Below are 20,244 nucleotides of genomic sequence, written 5' to 3'. Positions count from 1 at the left end.
AGTCTCTGTTTATTGCTTTATTGTTAATTTGTTGTGTTATTTGCATTGCTATTGTTTGTCTAAAGCGCTGTGGTCTTAAAGGAACACGTTGCCTTGGATCGGACGAGTTGGTCTATAAAAAAGCGTTTGTAACCGTTTGTCATAAAATGCATATGGTTGGAAAGATAATTTCAAAGTAGAATACAATGATCCACACAAGTTTGCCTCGAAATTACGTGGTTTTCCTTTTACTGTGCGAACTAACACGGTCGGCCATTTATGGGAGTCAAAAATTTGACTCCCATAAATGGCCGACCGTGTTAGTCGACGAGGTAAAAGGAAAACCGTGCAATTTCGAGGCATGTTTGTGTGGATCATTGTATTCTACTTTTACAGCATCTTTCTACCAATATGCATATTATAACAAACGCTTTTCAAAGACCAACTCGACCGATCCAAGGCAACGTGTTCCTTTAATGAAATGGCGCTATATAAAAACCCATTGTATTGTATTGTTTTGAATTGTATTGTAATGTGTTATATTTTTATGTGAATTTTACCTGATGTACTTTTAAAATGTTTTTTGCCTGGTTTGAAATGTGTAAATGTTCGTTATCTTTTCAGCATTTGTTTAGCTTTTAATAATGTTTTAACTTGTATGTTTTCATTCATTGACGCCTCTTTGAGTTAAATTGTTTTAACAATTAAAATACTTGTTTGTTTGATGCTTTGTTTTGCTGTAATTTTTTATTTTTTTTATTTTTCATAGGCCTATTTAAAACAAGCCCTTTTGGCTTTTATAAATGCCCATATTGGTTTGCTTTGTATCCAATACTCTTTATTATTTTCATTTCATTATTAAATTTTTGTTTTCATTAATTATTTTTCTTGGCTGTCAGTGACTTAAATTATTGTACTTTATTTGTTTATTATTCTCCTTTTTTCACCAATAATTTTTATGGGATTAAATGTTATATTTAATTGAATAGATCATAATTATTATTATTATTATTTTAATTATTATTATTTATTATTATTATTGTTTTTTGTTTAACCAGGTTCCATTTATTGCAAACACCATTGCACACACTATTGAATGACAATAATAATAATAACATCAAGAACCCTGGAGTTAAACAAACCCAGTACAATAAGTTATTTAAAACTTACTGAACAATCATTATGTTTTTGATATTTCAGTTGGCTTCCTGTAATTGATAACCTGATGACTCACGATAAGACGACATACAGGGACCTCATGGGTAAGAATCAGATTCACAACTAAGCCTGTCTACTACGTGGCGTGTCGTGGCCGAGCGGTTAAGAGCACCGGACTCAAGCTCTGGTGTTTCTGTTCAGAATAGTGTGGGTTCGAGTCCTAGTTGTGACGCAAAGCCTAAGGGCTTGTGTGTTCTGTAATGAACATAAAATAACCCAGTGCACCTATCAAAAAGACAAGGGGTTCTCCATGGTGTTCCTGGTCTGACCGGCTGCATATTACACCACAGCACCGTGTAAATTATTACATAGCGCTACATGTATGTAACAGGAGCATAGACTTATATAAGAACTAGAGCGCGCACTGGCCTATATACGCGCCCCGGTATGCGAGCAGGCGGCCATTTTCTAAGTTGACAAAACAGCTATCTCACAGCGTGTGTTTGTGCGGCCATTTTGTAAGTTGAACAGTATCGCGTGAGCGTTTAATAAAAAAAACCTCAAACGTGTATTTCATATTCAACGCGCGTGCAGAATGACGCGCTTGTCATCTTGCGGTCCCGTGGTGTTTGTGCAGGAAGCATCACTCGTGCGCCCTCTAGTTCTTATATATAACTCTATGAACAGGAGTAGGTCTCATAATTCAAACGTAGTCCCACACACCTTGCAGGGAAGTACTGTATATTGTAATTGAAGTCTTGCACTGTATATAGCGTATGTATCTACCAAACAAGGTACTCAAGGCGCTAAGTATATACAAACTTTCATAACGATAGGAAATTGCAGTGACGAATTTTGAGACCCAATTATTTAGCACCTTTAAAGGGTTTACAAGGTGCTACGGCCCATACAGCAGCCACAGCCAGGAACACCGGGGCGAACCCCTTCTCTTTTCGTAAAGTGCACCGGGTTCTTTTACATGCAATACACAACACATGGGACCAACGGCTTTACGTCTTTATCCGAAGGATGAAGCTATGGTTAAGTGTCTTGCTTAACGACACAAGTGTCACGGCTGGGGATTCAAAACCACACTCTGCTGATCAGAAACACCAGAGTTTTAATTCAGTGCTCTTAACCGCTCGGCCACGACACTTCCACAACACTTGTAGCGCCTTGAGTGTCACTGAGTGATATAAGAAGCCACTATTATTTTTATCGTTATTATTATTGGTTGTAGCTCGTGTAGCAGCCTTCCAGACTACCTCCCTCAACCTGTTCACCAGCAAAGAAGCCGAGATCGACCAACGAGCCCAGCTTCTCAAACGTCTCAGCTTCACCATCTTCTGCAGTCAGACGGACCAGTATGTACGCTTCCTGCCGGACATACAAGAACGCCTCGCTGAGAATCTGAGGCAGAGTCAGGGACCGGCCGTACATGAACAGGTGTTTGTCTGCTTCAGGGTGCTGCTGCTGCGTATCTCGCCCCATCATCTGACCGGACTTTGGCCCACTGTTATTTCAGAACTGGTAGGTGGCTTTAGCTGGGTTTACTTCATAAATTTGTGGCCTGTTGTGGCTGAGCGGTTCTTGGTTCTTGGTTTGTTAATCCCTTGATTAGTGTTAAAGGGTTTTGGTACCTTATATAGTTTTTGACTAGACATGAATCCCTTCTCACTGTGAATGAAGATGTATGTAATATAATTTACCTGTAGAACTTTCAGCTTCATTAGTCCTCAAGATTTTGAGGAAAAACAGAGCATTTTTTTTCAGGAGAGTCTCATAAATACGTTGTACATGCTGAAAATAATTTCCGTCTCACTGAGACGCAAAGAATGTTCACGACATTGTTTTACTCATTTCTCAAGTCAGCAAGTGATATTTTATTTCTACCATCATTTTCTTCCATCATCAATCTGTGGACATTGCGTTTTGTGTCGTACAAAAAGTACCCAAATCCCTTTAAGAAAGTGTTGGTTTTATTTTCAATTCATACACTCTGCTTTCTGTTAGGTGCAAGTGTTTCTTCACATGGAGGAGCAGTTATGCAACACGACGGCAGACAACACCAAGAAGTCCATGATGAAACGAGTAGCAAGCACTGACTTTGGAAGTTTCTTCCTGGGCGGTAACGGTAACATTCCACAGACGTTGAGTAACGTCGCCAAACCGTGGCTTGGGCTGTACCTAGCCGCTTGTAAACTCCTCGATCTAGCTATGTGTTTACCATCGGAGGAACTGCCTCAATTTCAAGTGTAAGTAGTTTAAGAATAAGAAAATAGAATAAGCTGTTGCAAACTGCTTATCAACTAAGAGGACCTGCTTATCAACTAAGAGGACCTGCTTATCAACTAAGAGGACCTGCTTATCAACTAAGAGGACCTGCTTATCAACCAAAAGGACCTACATAGATTTTTAATCTATGGCCAGGGATGTTGGAATTGAAGGCCTTCGGGCTACAGTATTTTGGTAAACGTATGTCCCTGGCTTTTGTTTTGTTCATGTTTGTATTCTGTTTGTGTTTTTATGCCGAATAAATAATAACAATAATATTAATAATAATGTTTGATATAAAAAGAAAGCTATTGGTATGACTTTTCCACCCTAGCTGAGTCTTTCTCGAAGGCTACAAGTAAATTTGTAAACTTGTTTCTTTCAGGTATAAGTGGGCGTTTGTTGGAGACTGTAAGAAGCTGGATTCCCCGATGCAGTTCGTGCCTCATGTCTCCAGAGCTGCTAAAATCCTCAGAACAAGACTAAAACAGGTGAGTCAAGCCATTGTCCAAGTGATGTTGTCCTGGAGGAAAGTACTTCAGTATGGCCATGTCTGAGTTGGCGGCTACTGCTAGATTTGGTTGCTATCATGCGTTGAGGAACCTTAGCAATACACCTAGCTGTAGTCACCAATTCTGCTGCAGCTTCAAAATTAGTCCAGGACAACAAGTTGATAAGTACCATCTGGGACAAGGTTTTTTACCCTGTTGCTACATGTAGTTTACTTTTTTTGAAACTGGGTATCGATTATTTATTTATTTATTGATTTTGTTTGTTCTGGTTTACTGCGCATGAACACCCAGCTGGGTGGATATGTGCGCATTACAAGTCGTTATTATTTTTTATTATCATCAACCTTCAGAGTTCTAAAAACTGATTTCTGCGTTTAAAAGCTGATTATTTGATGTGTGTTTTGATCCCTAGGAGAATGGTGAGGAGCCCCCTGCTATCCAGCCTGTTCCCGGGAGACCGCTACTCACCATGTACAACATCAAATCCATTGAGGAACTCCTGCCGTTCTTGAACGTAGTCTGCCCGGATGTAGAGATGAACTCGGAAAACCGCACTCAGGATCTGATTCTATTGGACAGCGACCTGGCCAGCAAGCCTGGACGGACAATGAGCAAGACAGATGATTCGGTCGATCTTGACAACCTGACTTCGGTGGAGTTTATTGAGAGACATATGGAGAGGGATTTCCTTGTGCCCTTGGTTGGGTCATAGGTCAAAGGTCATGTGGATTCGTCATCAGTGGAGTTTATTAAGAGGTTCTCAGTACAGGTTGTAGGTCAGGTAACAGGTTATTGCCGTCTATAACCACAGACTGTGGAAGTATTACGGGGAATCTTGATGAAAGAAATAGGGTTGATTTACAACATCCTTTTCGTCCGACAACTAACACCGGTTATCTTCAAGTAATTCCTTTTCCAAACAGTAGGGCTGCTGACTGCCCCAGGCAGATTAACTGCTCATCTTTTATAATGGTCCAAGGAAATCAATGTAAACACTTTCCCACTTTCATAACGGATGTATAGTTTCCGAGGTTTTCGTTGTGAAACTTGTAATGGTCTCTCGCATGTTCAAACATTGGGACTTGTTAAGGTCCACAAGTTTGTTTATGCTTTAAGCAATGTAGCCGTGACCAAAGTAGTCCAAAAAAGGATTGAATATGCACAAGACTTGCTCTTTTGCACATCAAAAGACTCCATGTAATTCCTTTATGTTTGAAGCATTTCAATGCAACTTGTTTGTAATGCAGATGATTCAGAAGAAATTACCAAAGAGAAAACCCAAACAAAATACCTCCTTCCTAAATGCACAATAAAGCAATTTTAAATTGGGGATGAAAGTTTTACGCGAAGCTGTGTTCTGCGGCAATATGTATCTATAAATTTATTTATTGTCCACTCTTTAAAAAAAAGGAAGAAACAAAAGCAATGTATAAAATTAATTAAAGCTCCAGACCAGCACAGTAAAATTCTAAACAATTTTAGAAAAAATATATTTGTCAAGGAGTGAAGACAACGTGGATAAATTAATGTATACACGTTAAAAACAAAAACAAAACCAGTGCAGTACACTGCAGTCATCCATTATTTGTATAATATTGTTGAATTTTGGCAACATTTTCTTATGAAATTATCTTGAAAAATTTCACAAATTAATTACAATGGTTCTGTTTTAAGAATGTTGACGGTACATGGGAAACATATAAAAAATCTAAATTTTTGACCTTCACTTTGACCTTTAAGGTTTAGTGTGAAGTAGGCCAAATCGTGCAGCTGTTTGCTGGCCGCAACTGCCAGCCATTTTCGGTACAAGCCGCATGTGGCCGCTAAAGGTTTAACAATTCTGTTATGTAATAAATTAATTTATAAAAGTGTCTTGATGATTCATAATATAATATTTTAGCTGTTTTTTGTTCTACCATTCCAACCCTGTCATGAATATTGTCATAACAGTGATGTTAAATGTTATCACTTTTTCCCGATTGACCAAAACCTCTCTTCTTTGGTTGAGTTAAAACACAGTGCAATAAACAATGCATCAGCTTTTTCAGCAGCATGGTTTCCTACAAACTACAGAATCATAATTTTTGTTTGTTTATAGCGCAGTTCCACAGAAATACCCTTGCGCTTCAAACATTATTACTCCAGCGGCCGATTTCACCAAACGCTAGGATCAATCCTATCTCGAGTTAGGACGAGTAACCCGTCCTAACTCAGGATGGGTTCAATGCGGCCTACGTATTTGGATACGGAACTGAACCCGTCCTGAGTCCTAAGATGATTCCTAAGTTAGGAAGAGTTTGGTGAAAACGACGGCTGGTCATTGGGCCACTTATTTTATTCCTTAAAGACACTGGACACCTTTAGCAATTGTCAAAGACAAGCCTTCACAGTTGGTGGATCTCAAAATATGCATAAAATAACAAACCTGTAAAAAATTTGAGCTTAATTGGTTGTCGAAGTTGCGAGATAATAATGAAAGAAAAAACACCCTTGTTACACGAAGTCGTGTGCTTTCAGATGCTTGATTTCGAGACCTCAAATTCCAAATCTGATGTCCCGAAATCAAATTCTTGGAAAATTACTTCTTTCTCGTAAACTACGTCAGTACTTTTTACCAAGAAATGTTTTATGCTAATAATTGTTTTGAGTAATTATCAATACTGTCCACGGCCTTTAAAGACACTGGACACCTTTAGTAAATTTCCATCTAGATAAGTATATTCCCATGGGTTAAATTGATACAAAAACAAGGACATTATTTTTGAGCAATTGTCTTAATAACAAATGTTTATAAAGTATGAAATGATGAGTTAAATGGGGTATGTTTGTTTCATCACGCTCTTATAAACGGCCTAAACCCCTTGCCTTTTTGATGTATTTCCATTTCATTCTACGGTGGTGTTTTTAAGGTGTTGTGGTGGGACTTGTTTAATAATCTTGATTAATACCTTTATAAAGTTGTATATCATTTACTACAAATAATAATTCTGACTATCTGTGGATTATTATTATGTCATAACTAACAATAAAACAAAGCGTGAAGATGAATAGCAGCTCTATATTATCAAACTTTGGGCAATGTAAAACTGTGTACAATAACAATAATAATAACTGAAAATATATTAATTCGAGAATTGCTGAATATATTATGTTAAAATGTATAAAATGTCAATTGATTGTTAACTATTATTAAACACAACAAGTCAGTTGGAATAGGAGTGTGTATTTTGTCTTTTTGTTTTAAAGACCAAAAGTGGCCTGCCGCCGCAAAACTCGGACGCAAACTTTAATTTGTATTATAAAAATAAGAAAGTTGCGTCAGACCTAAGAGTGATTGAGTGTGCACTTGCGTTCTACCGTCTATATATACAAGGAAACTGCAAATGATGGGGTTGGTGGTAAAAATCGCGTCATCAGGTATCACCACTGTCTGTGTGTGGTGTGACGTCACACGAAAAGTATGAATGGTTCGTGAGTCATCGGCTTTTGCCGAAACTGAGTTTTTTTGGGTCGGAAACGCCTTTCGAATTTGTGTTTTTCTTTGCATGAAGGAACGATTTTTGTTGACTACTAATCAAAATATCAGTCCTTATTTCACATTTCTTGAACGAAAACAGTAATATCAATTATAGGTAGACTAATCTGTACTAGATCAGTGGGTATTACTGACTATAACTTACAGGTTAATTTTGCTAGATTAAGATCGATTTAGTTCTTATTTTTGTTTCCAATTTGAAAATAATAATTAGTAATATGGCAATGGCTCTCCACGCGTTATCCCTTTACACCATGATTTCCCAGGAGCACTCTCTGTGCTCAGTCAGTGGGAGTAGATTGTTCGGCAACTCACCATCTCAAGCCAGAGTGAGAAAATGAGCGTCTTGGGTAGTTTAATGTTCCTCTTGCTTGAGATGTTTCTTGAGGTTTCAGCATCTTATAGTGTGAGTGGTCTTTAACGAGGGGTCTGGTACCAGCCGGTAGAGCACTACGTCCTACTAGGCCCCCTGGCTTCACCGCTGCATTAGATCACCATCGTGTTGCCATAAAACATGTAGGAACCACGAACCAGACGATTTTGCTAATAGCTCGATAGGGTTAATTTGCTAATTGACTGATCACCAGACAGTGGGAATAATCAAGGACTATTGGCAATAACTTATTGCTTAGTTACACGTGGTTCACATTAAGTGCTCTGCCAAGGTGAATTGGTTCTATTGTTAATGAGTCAAGTCATTCGGGAAATTTAAAGTATTATACCCAATTAACAGACATTTTTAAGTAATGTTAATTTTTTTTACCATGGCAACTTATGTATTGTTAATTCGACATTTTTTTGCTTGTTTTAACTCACTGAGTTGAAGTGGATTATGCCTCATAGGGACCGGCAACATAACATTTGAAGCATTAGCGAGAATATGGCCGTCTTGGGTAGTTTGTTTTTCCTCTTGCTTGAGATGTTTCTTAATGTTCAAGCATCATGTAATGTTGGTGGTCTTTGCCGAGGGGTCTGGTACCAGCCGGTAGAGCACCACGCCCTACTAGGCCAGTCCTTCATGAATATCTCGGGCATCTCTGCCGTCAGATGTTCAGTTCGGTGTCTCCGCCATCATGAATGCGTTTCTTTCAACTACGATCACATCAATCAAGTCTGTCAGATGAACAACGCCAGTGCTGAGCATGTCGGTGACAACCTTCAAGGAATGCCACATTTTTCGTATTACGACGCAACTGCAAAACCATTGACTTGCCAGGTACTTTAAATTCGTTCATCTCTATTCTAGTTGTTCCACTGAGCCAGTGACCTGTGAGATGGTGACTGTAGGTTGAAGAGCGCCCTCTAGTGACTGTAGTTGTTTATTGTTTACATGTGGTTTTTTCAGCCATGTTTGACCATGTTTTACTGTAACAGTTTTCAGCCGAAAAGTTTGTAATCAAAACAGCAGTTATCAGTGTTTTTCTTCAGAGATTATGGACACCTGGTGTTACTAGAGTCTTGCCAAAGAAGTGAGTACCTTTTCAGTTGTGACTTACGATGATATAAGCCCTTATTAGAGCAGACATAATTTACTGGTTTTCATGTTGAAATTAAAGGGACATGCAACTTGTTTACATGCAGATTGAGTACATTAACGGATAAGAAGTTTCCCAGCTTTTGCTAGTTTCAGACCAGATATGAGAAATTAGGGATTGTTTATTATTGATTGACATTACTCAGAACTAAGGAAAGATTAATATGTATCCCAAGTGTCTACTGGATTATTATGAGAAACTAAGGAGTTTTAAGAACCACTTTCTTACTGACAAGTTCATTTTTTATTAAGGATCACACGTATTAAGGATTTCTTTTCTGTATGTTTATTTACAGTTCGAATTACATTAAAATACGAATGCAAGATCTCTAGTCCGTGTCACAACTAAATGCCTTACTCCTTGATGAGCCACAACATTCGAATTCTATTCTGCTAACCCGGGATCAGAAGGGAGTACTGCACCTGTATCAGAATGACCGACTCAACAGTAAAGGAGTTAAAGGTCAAAAGAAGGAATGCCAAGGCGGCACTCACAAGACAGGGAAAAGCCCTACGCTTGATGATCGAAGGCAACAGGGCAACCGATGAAGTTTCAAGTGAGCTTGAAAAGTTTGAACTGGTGTATGACAGTCTAGTTCAAAAGCATGAGGCTTATACCGAGCAGATATTGGATGACGATGAATTTACTACCGAAGAGGAGTGGTTAGAAGAATGCCAACAAATGTTCATAGCTTTACAGTGTGAGGCAAAAGATCATCTAACTCCAACACCTACAGAGAAAGAGTCAAACCCGAAGGAAGAAGCCAGTGCCAGTGCAGAGAAAACGAGTTCCAGTGATGACCAGTCCAGTTCAAGTGCCGAGCAAATATCCAGTGCAGAGCAAACCAGTACAACTTCCAGTGCCAAGCAGATAACAGAATCCGATAGCCATATCAGCAAAAATGAAGCAAGTGATCAGAAAGAAGAGCAGAAGAAAGTGAATACAGCAGTCCATGATGTCGACAAATTCTGTGGGTTTAAAATGGAAAAGCCAAAGATGCCCAAGTACACAGGGGATGTCAGAGAATACGCCATCTTTAAAGATGACTTCAAACATATGGTTGATAAGAGGTATGGTAAGAGGGATGCCATCACTCTGTTGCGTACATGCCTACAAGGAAAGCCGTTGGAGCTGATTAAGGGAATGGGGTCCGATTACGATGCAGCCTGGGAGTATCTCGATACAATATATGGTGATCCACGATTCATTACTGACACCGTCACCCAAGATATCATGAAGTTCAAGCCACTCCGAGACGGGGAAGATGCCAGATTCTGTGAGTTAGTTCATCTTGTGAGAAGGAGCTATAACACATTAAAGGAGGTGGGGCGCCGAAACGACATGGATAACAATCATATGCTAGCAGTCATTGAGCAGAAAATGAACGCTGACGACCGTAAGGTGTGGTCCAGACACTTGGAAAGGGATAAAGAAATAGCGACGCTACAAGGACTGCTAGACTGGATGTCATCGGAAATGAAATCGAGGATGAGAGCAACGGCACCAGTACGATGTGTGAGTCAAAGTCCCCGATCAAGCATCAATCACATTCAGATTCAGCAGAAAGACCCGACATCAATGCCTTTCCGTGACAAGTGCTGGGTTTGTCACACTTCCAGCCACTGGACAGACCAGTGTGACAAGTTCAAGGGAATGAGTCCAGCCAACCGATTTAAGATGGTCAAAGAGAACCATGTCTGCTTCAGCTGCCTCAAAAAGGCAGGAAAAGGCCACAACGTGTCTACCTGTTCGAGAAGACGACAATGCACAGAGATGATGAACGGACTCCAATGTAAACACTATCACCATCAATTACTGCATTTTACTCCCCAGCAAGCCACCGGTTCAGTCAGTGTTGCAGTAAGTACAACCCGAGCAGAGGTATTGCTACCAGTCCTACAAGTGCAGATCATGGGAACCCAGATTACTCAACCAGCAAATATCCTTCTTGACTCCGGGGCACAGATTACATTGATCAGAAAGTCCCTTGCCGAAAACTTGAAGCTCAAAGGAAAGGATGTAATTACTACCATCACCAAAGTGGGAGGAGAAGAAGAAGAGCTTCAAACAAAAGTCTATGAGGTCCGTCTTCGTCCGAAGTACAAAGGTCCAACTTACACTGTTACTGCCATTGGTATCCCCTGCATAAGCGACGATGTTGCTGAAGTTGACCTATCAGAAATGGCCAAACTGTTCAAACTACATCCAAGCAGTCTCCATCGAGGTAGCGGCCCAGTAGACCTACTCATTGGCATTGATCATGCAAGCATACATGCTGGTGAAACCCATGAAGCCCAGAATCTGATTGCCCGCCAATCACCACTTGGTTGGGTGATTTTTGGAACCGGCCCTGGGAACAAGACCAAGACAAGCCGAGTTCTCCATGTAAAGTTCTCAACACCAGTAGATATGACAGATTTCTGGAAAACTGAAGCTATGGGAGTAGCCGTGAAGTCCTGCACATGTGAACCAGAAAAGCTCAGCCCAGCAGAACTAAAGGAAGCCAAAATAATAGAAGAATCCTGTACCCGAAATGGAAACCGATGGACCGTCCCTTATCCTTGGAAAAGGGATCCAAACCAGTTACCAGATAACAAGATCCAGATAGAGAAGAGGCTCTATTCAACAGAACGCCGACTTGCAAAAAACACAAGTCATGCAGAAGCCTATGATGCCCAGATGAAGGAAATGGTGGAAAAGAAGTTTGCCCGGAAGCTGTCTGAAGCTGAACTGAAGTCATACAAAGGTCCCGTACACTACATCTCTCATCATGGAGTTTTGAGGCCAGAAAGTAAAAGCACACCTCTCCGAATTGTCTTCAATTCTTCAGCAACCTACCACGGGCGATGTCTGAACGACTACTGGTACAAGGGGCCTGACCTTCTTAACAATTTATTTGGAGTCATCATGAAGTTCCGTGAAAATAAAGTGGCAGTCATTGCAGACATCTCAAAGATGTACCACCAAATTCTGATTCCAAAACGTGATCAGCATGTTCATCGCTTCTTGTGGAGAGACCTGAATACTGACCGTACACCTGATACTTACGTCAAGACAGTTCTGACGTTCGGGGATAAGCCCGCTCCAGCCATGGCTCAGATCGCCCTGAAGAAAACAGCTGAGGCTGCCGAGAAACAATTTCCAAATGCAGCACAAGTCTTAAAGGAGAACACCTACATGGACGACATATGCGATTCCGTCCACACTGTGAATGAGGCCAAGAAGCTGACAAGTGAGATAGATGAGGTGTTAGCTGAAGGGGGATTCCGAGTAAAGGGCTGGCTATCTAATGAAGCTCTGGAAGAAAACAATACCACTGACAAGGAAGAGGAGAGAATGAAGTTCCTGGACACCACAACTGATGAGAAAGTACTGGGGACAGTATGGAACCGCAAAACTGACGAATTCCACTACAAGGTCAACTTGGACTTGGACAAGAATTTGTCCACCGATGATCGAGAACTGATGCAGAGAAAGTTAACAAAGCGTCAAATTCTGAGCCAGATTGCACAAATCTTTGACCCGATTGGATTCGCTGCAGCCTTTCTCATCCGTACCAAGATTGGAATGCAACATCTATGGCAACAGGGTCTGGACTGGGACCAAGAAATACCCAAGGCAGATCATGACAGTTGGATTCAACTATTCGAAGAGATGAAAGAGTTGAATGAGATCAGTTTTGAAAGATGTCTTACTCCGTCGAATGCTGTTGGCGTGCCCTTGCTGTGTATCTTCTGCGATGCTTCAGAGGAAGCTTTCGGAGCCTGTGCCTACATCCGATGGCAGATAAATGATGGCACCTATGATGTCAGATTCATTGCAGCAAAGTCTAGAGTAGCACCCCTGAAGAGGCTCACCATCCCACGATTGGAGTTGCAAGCAGCAGTTATGGGTACAAGGCTGTACCAGGCCATCATGGAAGAAATGCGCCTACCAGTAGAGGAAGCAGTGTTTATGACTGACAGTATGATTACCCTATCTTGGATTCGAAGCCAAGCCAGAGGATTCAAAACATTTGTATCCAACCGAGTAAGCGAGATTCAGAGCCAAACAGATCCCTCACAGTGGAGACATGTTCCAGGAGAGCTGAATGTAGCAGATGACGTCTCTCGTGGAATACCTGTGAAACAATTGACCCAGCGTTGGAAAAATGGTCCAGAATTCCTGCGCTTCCCAGAAGAAAGGTGGCCAAAAGATGCAGAGAGGGTAAACCAGATGGAGGTAGATAAGGAACGACACAAGACCCAAGCTGTATTCATCACCACCGAAACTCAGGAAGCCATTGATTGCAAGAAGTATTCTAGCTGGAGAAAGCTAATCAGGGTCACATCCTACGTTCGTCGATTTGTCCAGAACATACGAGCCAAGATGCAGTCTTGTGTAAACAAGGAGTCTAAACAGGGTCCGCTCTCACCCCAAGAGCTGACAGATGCTGCCAACTACTGGATTACCAAGGCACAGAAAAATCTACACAAGCGCAGGGCCAACGGAGAGTTCAAGTCATTGAGTCCATTCACAGATGATGCAGAAATCTTAAGGGTTGGAGGCCGACTGCAGGAGTCTACGATGTCTTACACTTCAAAGCACCCAGCACTGCTTCCCAATGATCATCACATTTCAATTCTGATTGTGCGTAGTATTCACCAACAGGGCCACACTGGTGTTGCTACCACTGTTGCAAAAACAAGGCAAAGATACTGGATCCTGAAGGCACACAACCTAGCCAAGACGATTAAATACCGCTGTGTGGTTTGCAGAGAGGCAGAGCATAAACTTGAGACACAGATCATGGCTGATTTACCGAAGCAACGCCTAGCACCATACACACCACCATTCTACTTCACGTCATGCGATTACTTTGGACCCTACCAAGTGAAGATTGGACGTAACAAAACAGCCAAACACTATGGAGTGATCTTCACTTGCCTGAACACCAGAGCAGTGCACCTAGAGCTAGCGGTGGACTGTTCCACTATGGAATACATTCAAGTGCTCCGCAGATTCTTTTCTATTCGAGGCTATCCAGCTCAGATGATTAGTGATAACGGAACCCAACTGGTCGGAGCACAACGGGAACTCCAAAAGATGATTCAAGGTTGGAACATCGAAGAGCTGAAACAGTTCGGTGCAGAGAAAGGCATGGAATGGAAGTTCATCACACCAAGAGCACCACATCAAAATGGGTGTGCAGAGGCATTAGTCAAGAGCTGCAAGACTGCGCTGAAAAGGGCTGTTGGGGCTCAGGTGCTGACTCCGTTTGAGCTTTACACAGTTTTATTAGAAGTTGCGAACCTCGTAAACCAACGCCCGATTGGAAGGATCCCAAATGACCCAGATGATGGCTCCTACCTGAGTCCGAATGATATACTACTTGGAAGAGCTTCGACTGATGTTCCTCAGGGGCCATTCCAGGAGACCAAAAATCCTAGACACCGTGTGGAGTTTGTTCAGAGGATTATCGACTCTTTCTGGAAGCGCTGGAGCCGAGATGTTCTACCCTGCCTGGTACCACGCAAGAAATGGAGAGCTGAAAGGCGTAACGTACGAGTTGGTGATGTGGTAACTGTGTCAGATACCAATCCTGTCCGGGGCAAGTGGTGTGTCGGCAGGGTTCTTGAGGTCTTCCCTGGATTGGATGGCAAGGTGAGGAACGTGAAGGTGAAGACTGAGAGCGGAGAATACCAGAGGCCTATCACAAAGATAGCAGTGATCTACCCGGCAGAAGGTTATGATGATGAGGACTAGTCGCTCATCGGGGCGAGGATGTTCCACTGAGCCAGTGACCTGTGAGATGGTGACTGTAGGTTGAAGAGCGCCCTCTAGTGACTGTAGTTGTTTATTGTTTACATGTGGTTTTTTCAGCCATGTTTGACCATGTTTTACTGTAACAGTTTTCAGCCGAAAAGTTTGTAATCAAAACAGCAGTTATCAGTGTTTTTCTTCAGAGATTATGGACACCTGGTGTTACTAGAGTCTTGCCAAAGAAGTGAGTACCTTTTCAGTTGTGACTTACGATGATATAAGCCCTTATTAGAGCAGACATAATTTACTGGTTTTCATGTTGAAATTAAAGGGACATGCAACTTGTTTACATGCAGATTGAGTACATTAACGGATAAGAAGTTTCCCAGCTTTTGCTAGTTTCAGACCAGATATGAGAAATTAGGGATTGTTTATTATTGATTGACATTACTCAGAACTAAGGAAAGATTAATATGTATCCCAAGTGTCTACTGGATTATTATGAGAAACTAAGGAGTTTTAAGAACCACTTTCTTACTGACAAGTTCATTTTTTATTAAGGATCACATGTATTAAGGATTTCTTTTCTGTATGTTTATTTACAGTTCGAATTACATTAAAATACGAATGCAAGATCTCTAGTCCGTGTCACAACTAAATGCCTTACTCCTTGATGAGCCACTAGTAAAAATGTACAGTCATGTTAAAAGCCCTTTGTATGAACGAAAACATTCTTACTTATAATGAAACAAATGGCAATTAAAATTAGTCTAGAATGCTTTAATATAACCATTCAATTTGTTTTTACCTTTTCAATCAGAATACTTGCGTTTCTGGTCATGGAAATTGTGCTCCCTTGAAGGCCTGTGGGGGTTTTGGTGAGCAATAATTTTTTTTTTTTTTTTTTTTATGTTGGATCATTTAGTCTTAAGATGCGGAAATATATTGTTGGGTAATTTCTGCAATGTAGACAATGGGCTTATGTGTACAATACACCGTATAATTCTGTTTCCGATCCAGAGAAACTCGGTCTTGAGGATGGTTCGATCCCCGATGAGAACCTCTCCGCTTCAAGCAGCTGGGCACCCCATGACTACCATACGAGCATGAGCACACCGGCTGGTGGTCGTCTCAACAAGATACCGCCTGACGCTGATACCATGGGAGCTTGGCATCCCATGGTAGCGGATACCAACCAGTGGATACAGGTGGATTTAGGCAACACGACCTACGTCACTGGGGTACTCACACAAGGGCGTTATGATTCATTTGGTGGCCCGCAGTGGGTGACAAAGTACAAAGTGCAGTTCGAACCGCCTTCACCGGCATCTCTTGTTGACGTGAAAGACCAACTTGGTCAAACTCAGGTATGGACCCTCCTTTAATTGATTCACTATCTTTGTCAAATGATAAACCCCCCCTCTGCATTGAACTAAAATACGAATTATTTATCCCTCTTTTAGATATTCAAAGCCAACACCGATCAGCACAGCATCGTGGAGAGGTGCTTCTTCGAGCCCATCTTGGCGGTCAAGATTCGCATCGTGCCCGTTGAGTGGAATATTTTCATTGCTCTGCGTTTTGAGCTGCTTGGCTGTAAGTAAATAAGTGCAGTGATGAACGACCAAACGTCACTTTTGGAGCGAAATAGTTTACTATCTGATTGATGTCAAGATCTTCTGTGTTTTTGTTTTCTTCAAACAACTTTGACATCCGATTTTGGCTGGATAATGAGTTCTGTATTTATTTGACAAATAACTTGTATATTTTACACTAATTTTATATTATATTATGTCTTTAGAATTTGTACGGATGGTATATCGTTGGTGGTGTTTCAGATCAAAATTCGTGTAAGTCCATCGTCCATCGATTTCTTTTTAGAACACAATTTTGCCTTTGGCCGTTGCATTCTTGTCATACTCGTAACTGTGACTTGAAACTGAGTCCAAATTTGGAATGAACTCATCCTCTCTTTAATATAACTCTGGTCTTTTCTGTAAAAAGCCCCCAACTGATTATTGTAATACAATTTGGCAGAGTACCGATTGTTTAATTTCAAGAACATTAATTATAAGCTATAGCGATGTCATCATTTTAGGTAGGGTAACCATTGCTAAGTGCTAGGTTAACACGTGCACACATAATACATTCTGAAAATTACCCAACAGAATTGTATACATTTTCAAACGCGGAAGCTTTGATTCAAGTACGGAAGGATCCGATGTAGTAGTTGCACTCCGTCGGTGCTCTACAAATTATGCACTCTCCTTCGTCACACACTTGATGGCGCTCTATATGTGGATCACTTGAGTTGGAGGAAAACGTTCCCCCTCTTCTTGCGTTGCAAATAAGGAGCCAAGTTTTTCGAAGTAGCTCGGATTAAATGTAATTTCAACTACTCTTTTTGTAATGTTGGTATCGCCTGTGCTGAGCACTATGAATGATTTTGGTTAATGAATAGACTGGCTTAAGTCTCCGACCGTTACGAGTCTTTATTGATTGTACAAGCAACGCGATAGCATCGGCTGAATACAGAAAAAAGACTATGTCAAGTCGATGATAATATTATAGGGTGCGTTCGTATAGCTTCCCTGGGTCGACCCCGACGTGTGGCGTTTTTTATTTTTATCCAGGACGAACGTGTGCAGATAATTACCCACGTTCGTCTTGGAAAAAAACCCACCACGCACCGGGGTAGACTCAGGGGAGCTAAACGAACGCACCCATAGTTTCTACCATCGGGTAGACTGGCTAAAGTCTCCAATTATGAAGGGTCTTTGTTGACGGACAAAAAGTACGATAGCATCGGCTGAATACGGAATACGAAGTCTAGAATCATTATTACAGTTTCTACTATTGGATAGACTGGCTTAAGTCTCAGATTGTAATGAGCCTCTATTGTCTAATAGGATTTGAGGCATTGGGTGGTGAGGTATCAATTGGTTTGCGGTAACACCATATGTGTATATACTCAAATATATATTGATACCTCACCATGCAATACCTGGCAAGTAGATACACATGGTGTTACCGCAATCCAAATTGAGCCTTTTATTGACTGTACAAGCAACGCGATTCCATCGGTTAGATACAGATAAAGACTTAGTCAAGTCTAGACTGTTATAGCTCATTGTGTAGTAGAATCATGTCAAATTACATACATCGGGGGTTTATTTTAATCAAAAAGTAATTAAATCGAATCAAGCTCACGGGTCAACTTTAAACGTGTTCGATCGATTGTTTCTTTCTCTGTCCAACTTAACCTGAATTTAATTGTACTCGATATCCTTGAAACGTTTTGGTATTTTCCATCAAGATTATAAAATAATACTGAAAAGGTGTGGAACCGTGACGCAATTTAATTACGTTGCCGACAACGTGCCTCTCTATAGACGATGTGACCTGTGACATCACATGTTTACAAGAGAGCCACAGAGCCTGGACTTCATGCAGGCAGGATTTGTACACAGCATTTTTTGTTCTACCATTCCAACCCTGTCATGAATATTGTCATAACAGTGATGTTAAATGTTATCACTTTTTCCCGATTGACCAAAACCTCTCTTCTTTGGTTGAGTTAAAACACAGTGCAATAAACAATGCATCAGCTTTTTCAGCAGCATGGTTTCCTACAAACTACAGAATCATAATTTTTGTTTGTTTATAGCGCAGTTCCACAGAAATACCCTTGCGCTTCAAACATTATTACTCCAGCGGCCGATTTCACCAAACGCTAGGATCAATCCTATCTCGAGTTAGGACGAGTAACCCGTCCTAACTCAGGATGGGTTCAATGCGGCCTACGTATTTGGATACGGAACTGAACCCGTCCTGAGTCCTAAGATGATTCCTAAGTTAGGAAGAGTTTGGTGAAAACGACGGCTGGTCATTGGGCCACTTATTTTATTCCTTAAAGACACTGGACACCTTTAGCAATTGTCAAAGACAAGCCTTCACAGTTGGTGGATCTCAAAATATGCATAAAATAACAAACCTGTAAAAAATTTGAGCTTAATTGGTTGTCGAAGTTGCGAGATAATAATGAAAGAAAAAACACCCTTGTTACACGAAGTCGTGTGCTTTCAGATGCTTGATTTCGAGACCTCAAATTCCAAATCTGATGTCCCGAAATCAAATTCTTGGAAAATTACTTCTTTCTCGTAAACTACGTCAGTACTTTTTACCAAGAAATGTTTTATGCTAATAATTGTTTTGAGTAATTATCAATACTGTCCACGGCCTTTAAAGACACTGGACACCTTTAGTAAATTTCCATCTAGATAAGTATATTCCCATGGGTTAAATTGATACAAAAACAAGGACATTATTTTTGAGCAATTGTCTTAATAACAAATGTTTATAAAGTATGAAATGATGAGTTAAATGGGGTATGTTTGTTTCATCACGCTCTTATAAACGGCCTAAACCCCTTGCCTTTTTGATGTATTTCCATTTCATTCTACGGTGGTGTTTTTAAGGTGTTGTGGTGGGACTTGTTTAATAATCTTGATTAATACCTTTATAAAGTTGTATATCATTTACTACAAATAATAATTCTGACTATCTGTGGATTATTATTATGTCATAACTAACAATAAAACAAAGCGTGAAGATGAACAGCAGCTCTATATTATCAAACTTTGGGCAATGTAAAACTGTGTACAATAACAATAATAATAACTGAAAATATATTAATTCGAGAATTGCTGAATATATTATGTTAAAATGTATAAAATGTCAATTGATTGTTAACTATTATTAAACACAACAAGTCAGTTGGAATAGGAGTGTGTATTTTGTCTTTTTGTTTTAAAGACCAAAAGTGGCCTGCCGCCGCAAAACTCGGACGCAAACTTTAATTTGTATTATAAAAATAAGAAAGTTGCGTCAGACCTAAGAGTGATTGAGTGTGCACTTGCGTTCTACCGTCTATATATACAAGGAAACTGCAAATGATGGGGTTGGTGGTAAAAATCGCGTCATCAGGTATCACCACTGTCTGTGTGTGGTGTGACGTCACACGAAAAGTATGAATGGTTCGTGAGTCATCGGCTTTTGCCGAAACTGAGTTTTTTTGGGTCGGAAACGCCTTTCGAATTTGTGTTTTTCTTTGCATGAAGGAACGATTTTTGTTGACTACTAATCAAATATCAGTCCTTATTTCACATTTCTTGAACGAAAACAGTAATATCAATTATAGGTAGACTAATCTGTACTAGATCAGTGGGTATTACTGACTATAACTTACAGGTTAATTTTGCTAGATTAAGATCGATTTAGTTCTTATTTTTGTTTCCAATTTGAAAATAATAATTAGTAATATGGCAATGGCTCTCCACGCGTTATCCCTTTACACCATGATTTCCCAGGAGCACTCTCTGTGCTCAGTCAGTGGGAGTAGATTGTTCGGCAACTCACCATCTCAAGCCAGAGTGAGAAAATGAGCGTCTTGGGTAGTTTAATGTTCCTCTTGCTTGAGATGTTTCTTGAGGTTTCAGCATCTTATAGT

The 20,244-nt window shown here is 40.5% G+C and overlaps 3 protein-coding genes across 8 annotated transcripts in view; all 3 read left to right on the top strand.

The window, feature by feature from the left end:
• LOC139946747 (protein DOP1A-like) overlaps positions 1-7,117 on the top strand; it is a 45,293-nt gene extending 38,176 nt beyond the window's left edge. For all 5 annotated transcript variants that reach the window (XM_071944417.1, XM_071944416.1, XM_071944414.1 and 2 more), the window contains 5 exons: positions 1,180-1,241; positions 2,378-2,667; positions 3,151-3,392; positions 3,797-3,902; positions 4,336-7,117. In XM_071944417.1, coding sequence (XP_071800518.1) covers positions 1,180-1,241; positions 2,378-2,667; positions 3,151-3,392; positions 3,797-3,902; positions 4,336-4,635 — 1,000 coding nt within the window. In that variant the 3' untranslated portion in view covers positions 4,636-7,117. The remainder of the gene's footprint in view (positions 1-1,179; positions 1,242-2,377; positions 2,668-3,150; positions 3,393-3,796; positions 3,903-4,335) is intronic.
• Positions 7,118-8,338: 1,221 nt separating this feature from the next.
• Positions 8,339-19,430, top strand: LOC139947537 (retinoschisin-like). The gene is made up of 4 exons (XM_071945477.1): positions 8,339-8,674; positions 15,556-15,613; positions 15,756-16,102; positions 16,199-19,430. The coding sequence occupies exons 1-4, from the start codon at positions 8,339-8,341 to the stop codon at positions 16,337-16,339; spliced, it is 882 nt and encodes a 293-aa protein (XP_071801578.1). The 3' UTR covers positions 16,340-19,430.
• On the top strand, positions 8,719-15,532 carry LOC139947534 (uncharacterized). 2 transcript variants are annotated; one of them, XR_011787363.1, is made up of 3 exons: positions 8,719-8,927; positions 9,289-14,979; positions 15,341-15,532. XR_011787363.1 is itself a non-coding variant. In XM_071945474.1 (2 exons), the coding sequence occupies exon 2, from the start codon at positions 9,426-9,428 to the stop codon at positions 14,736-14,738; it is 5,313 nt and encodes a 1,770-aa protein (XP_071801575.1). In that variant the 5' UTR covers positions 8,719-8,927; positions 9,289-9,425; the 3' UTR covers positions 14,739-15,334. The 2 variants fall into 2 exon arrangements, 1 of the variants encoding a protein (XP_071801575.1); XM_071945474.1 differs by lacking the exon at positions 15,341-15,532 and having other exon boundaries at positions 9,289-15,334.
• Positions 19,431-20,244: the final 814 nt, after the last annotated feature.

Source organism: Asterias amurensis, chromosome 14 (genome assembly GCF_032118995.1).
Source record: "Asterias amurensis chromosome 14, ASM3211899v1".
Taxonomy (NCBI): Eukaryota; Metazoa; Echinodermata; class Asteroidea; order Forcipulatida; family Asteriidae; genus Asterias; species Asterias amurensis.
Note: the sequence above shows the minus strand (reverse complement) of the source record. Positions and strands in the feature narration are given on the sequence as shown.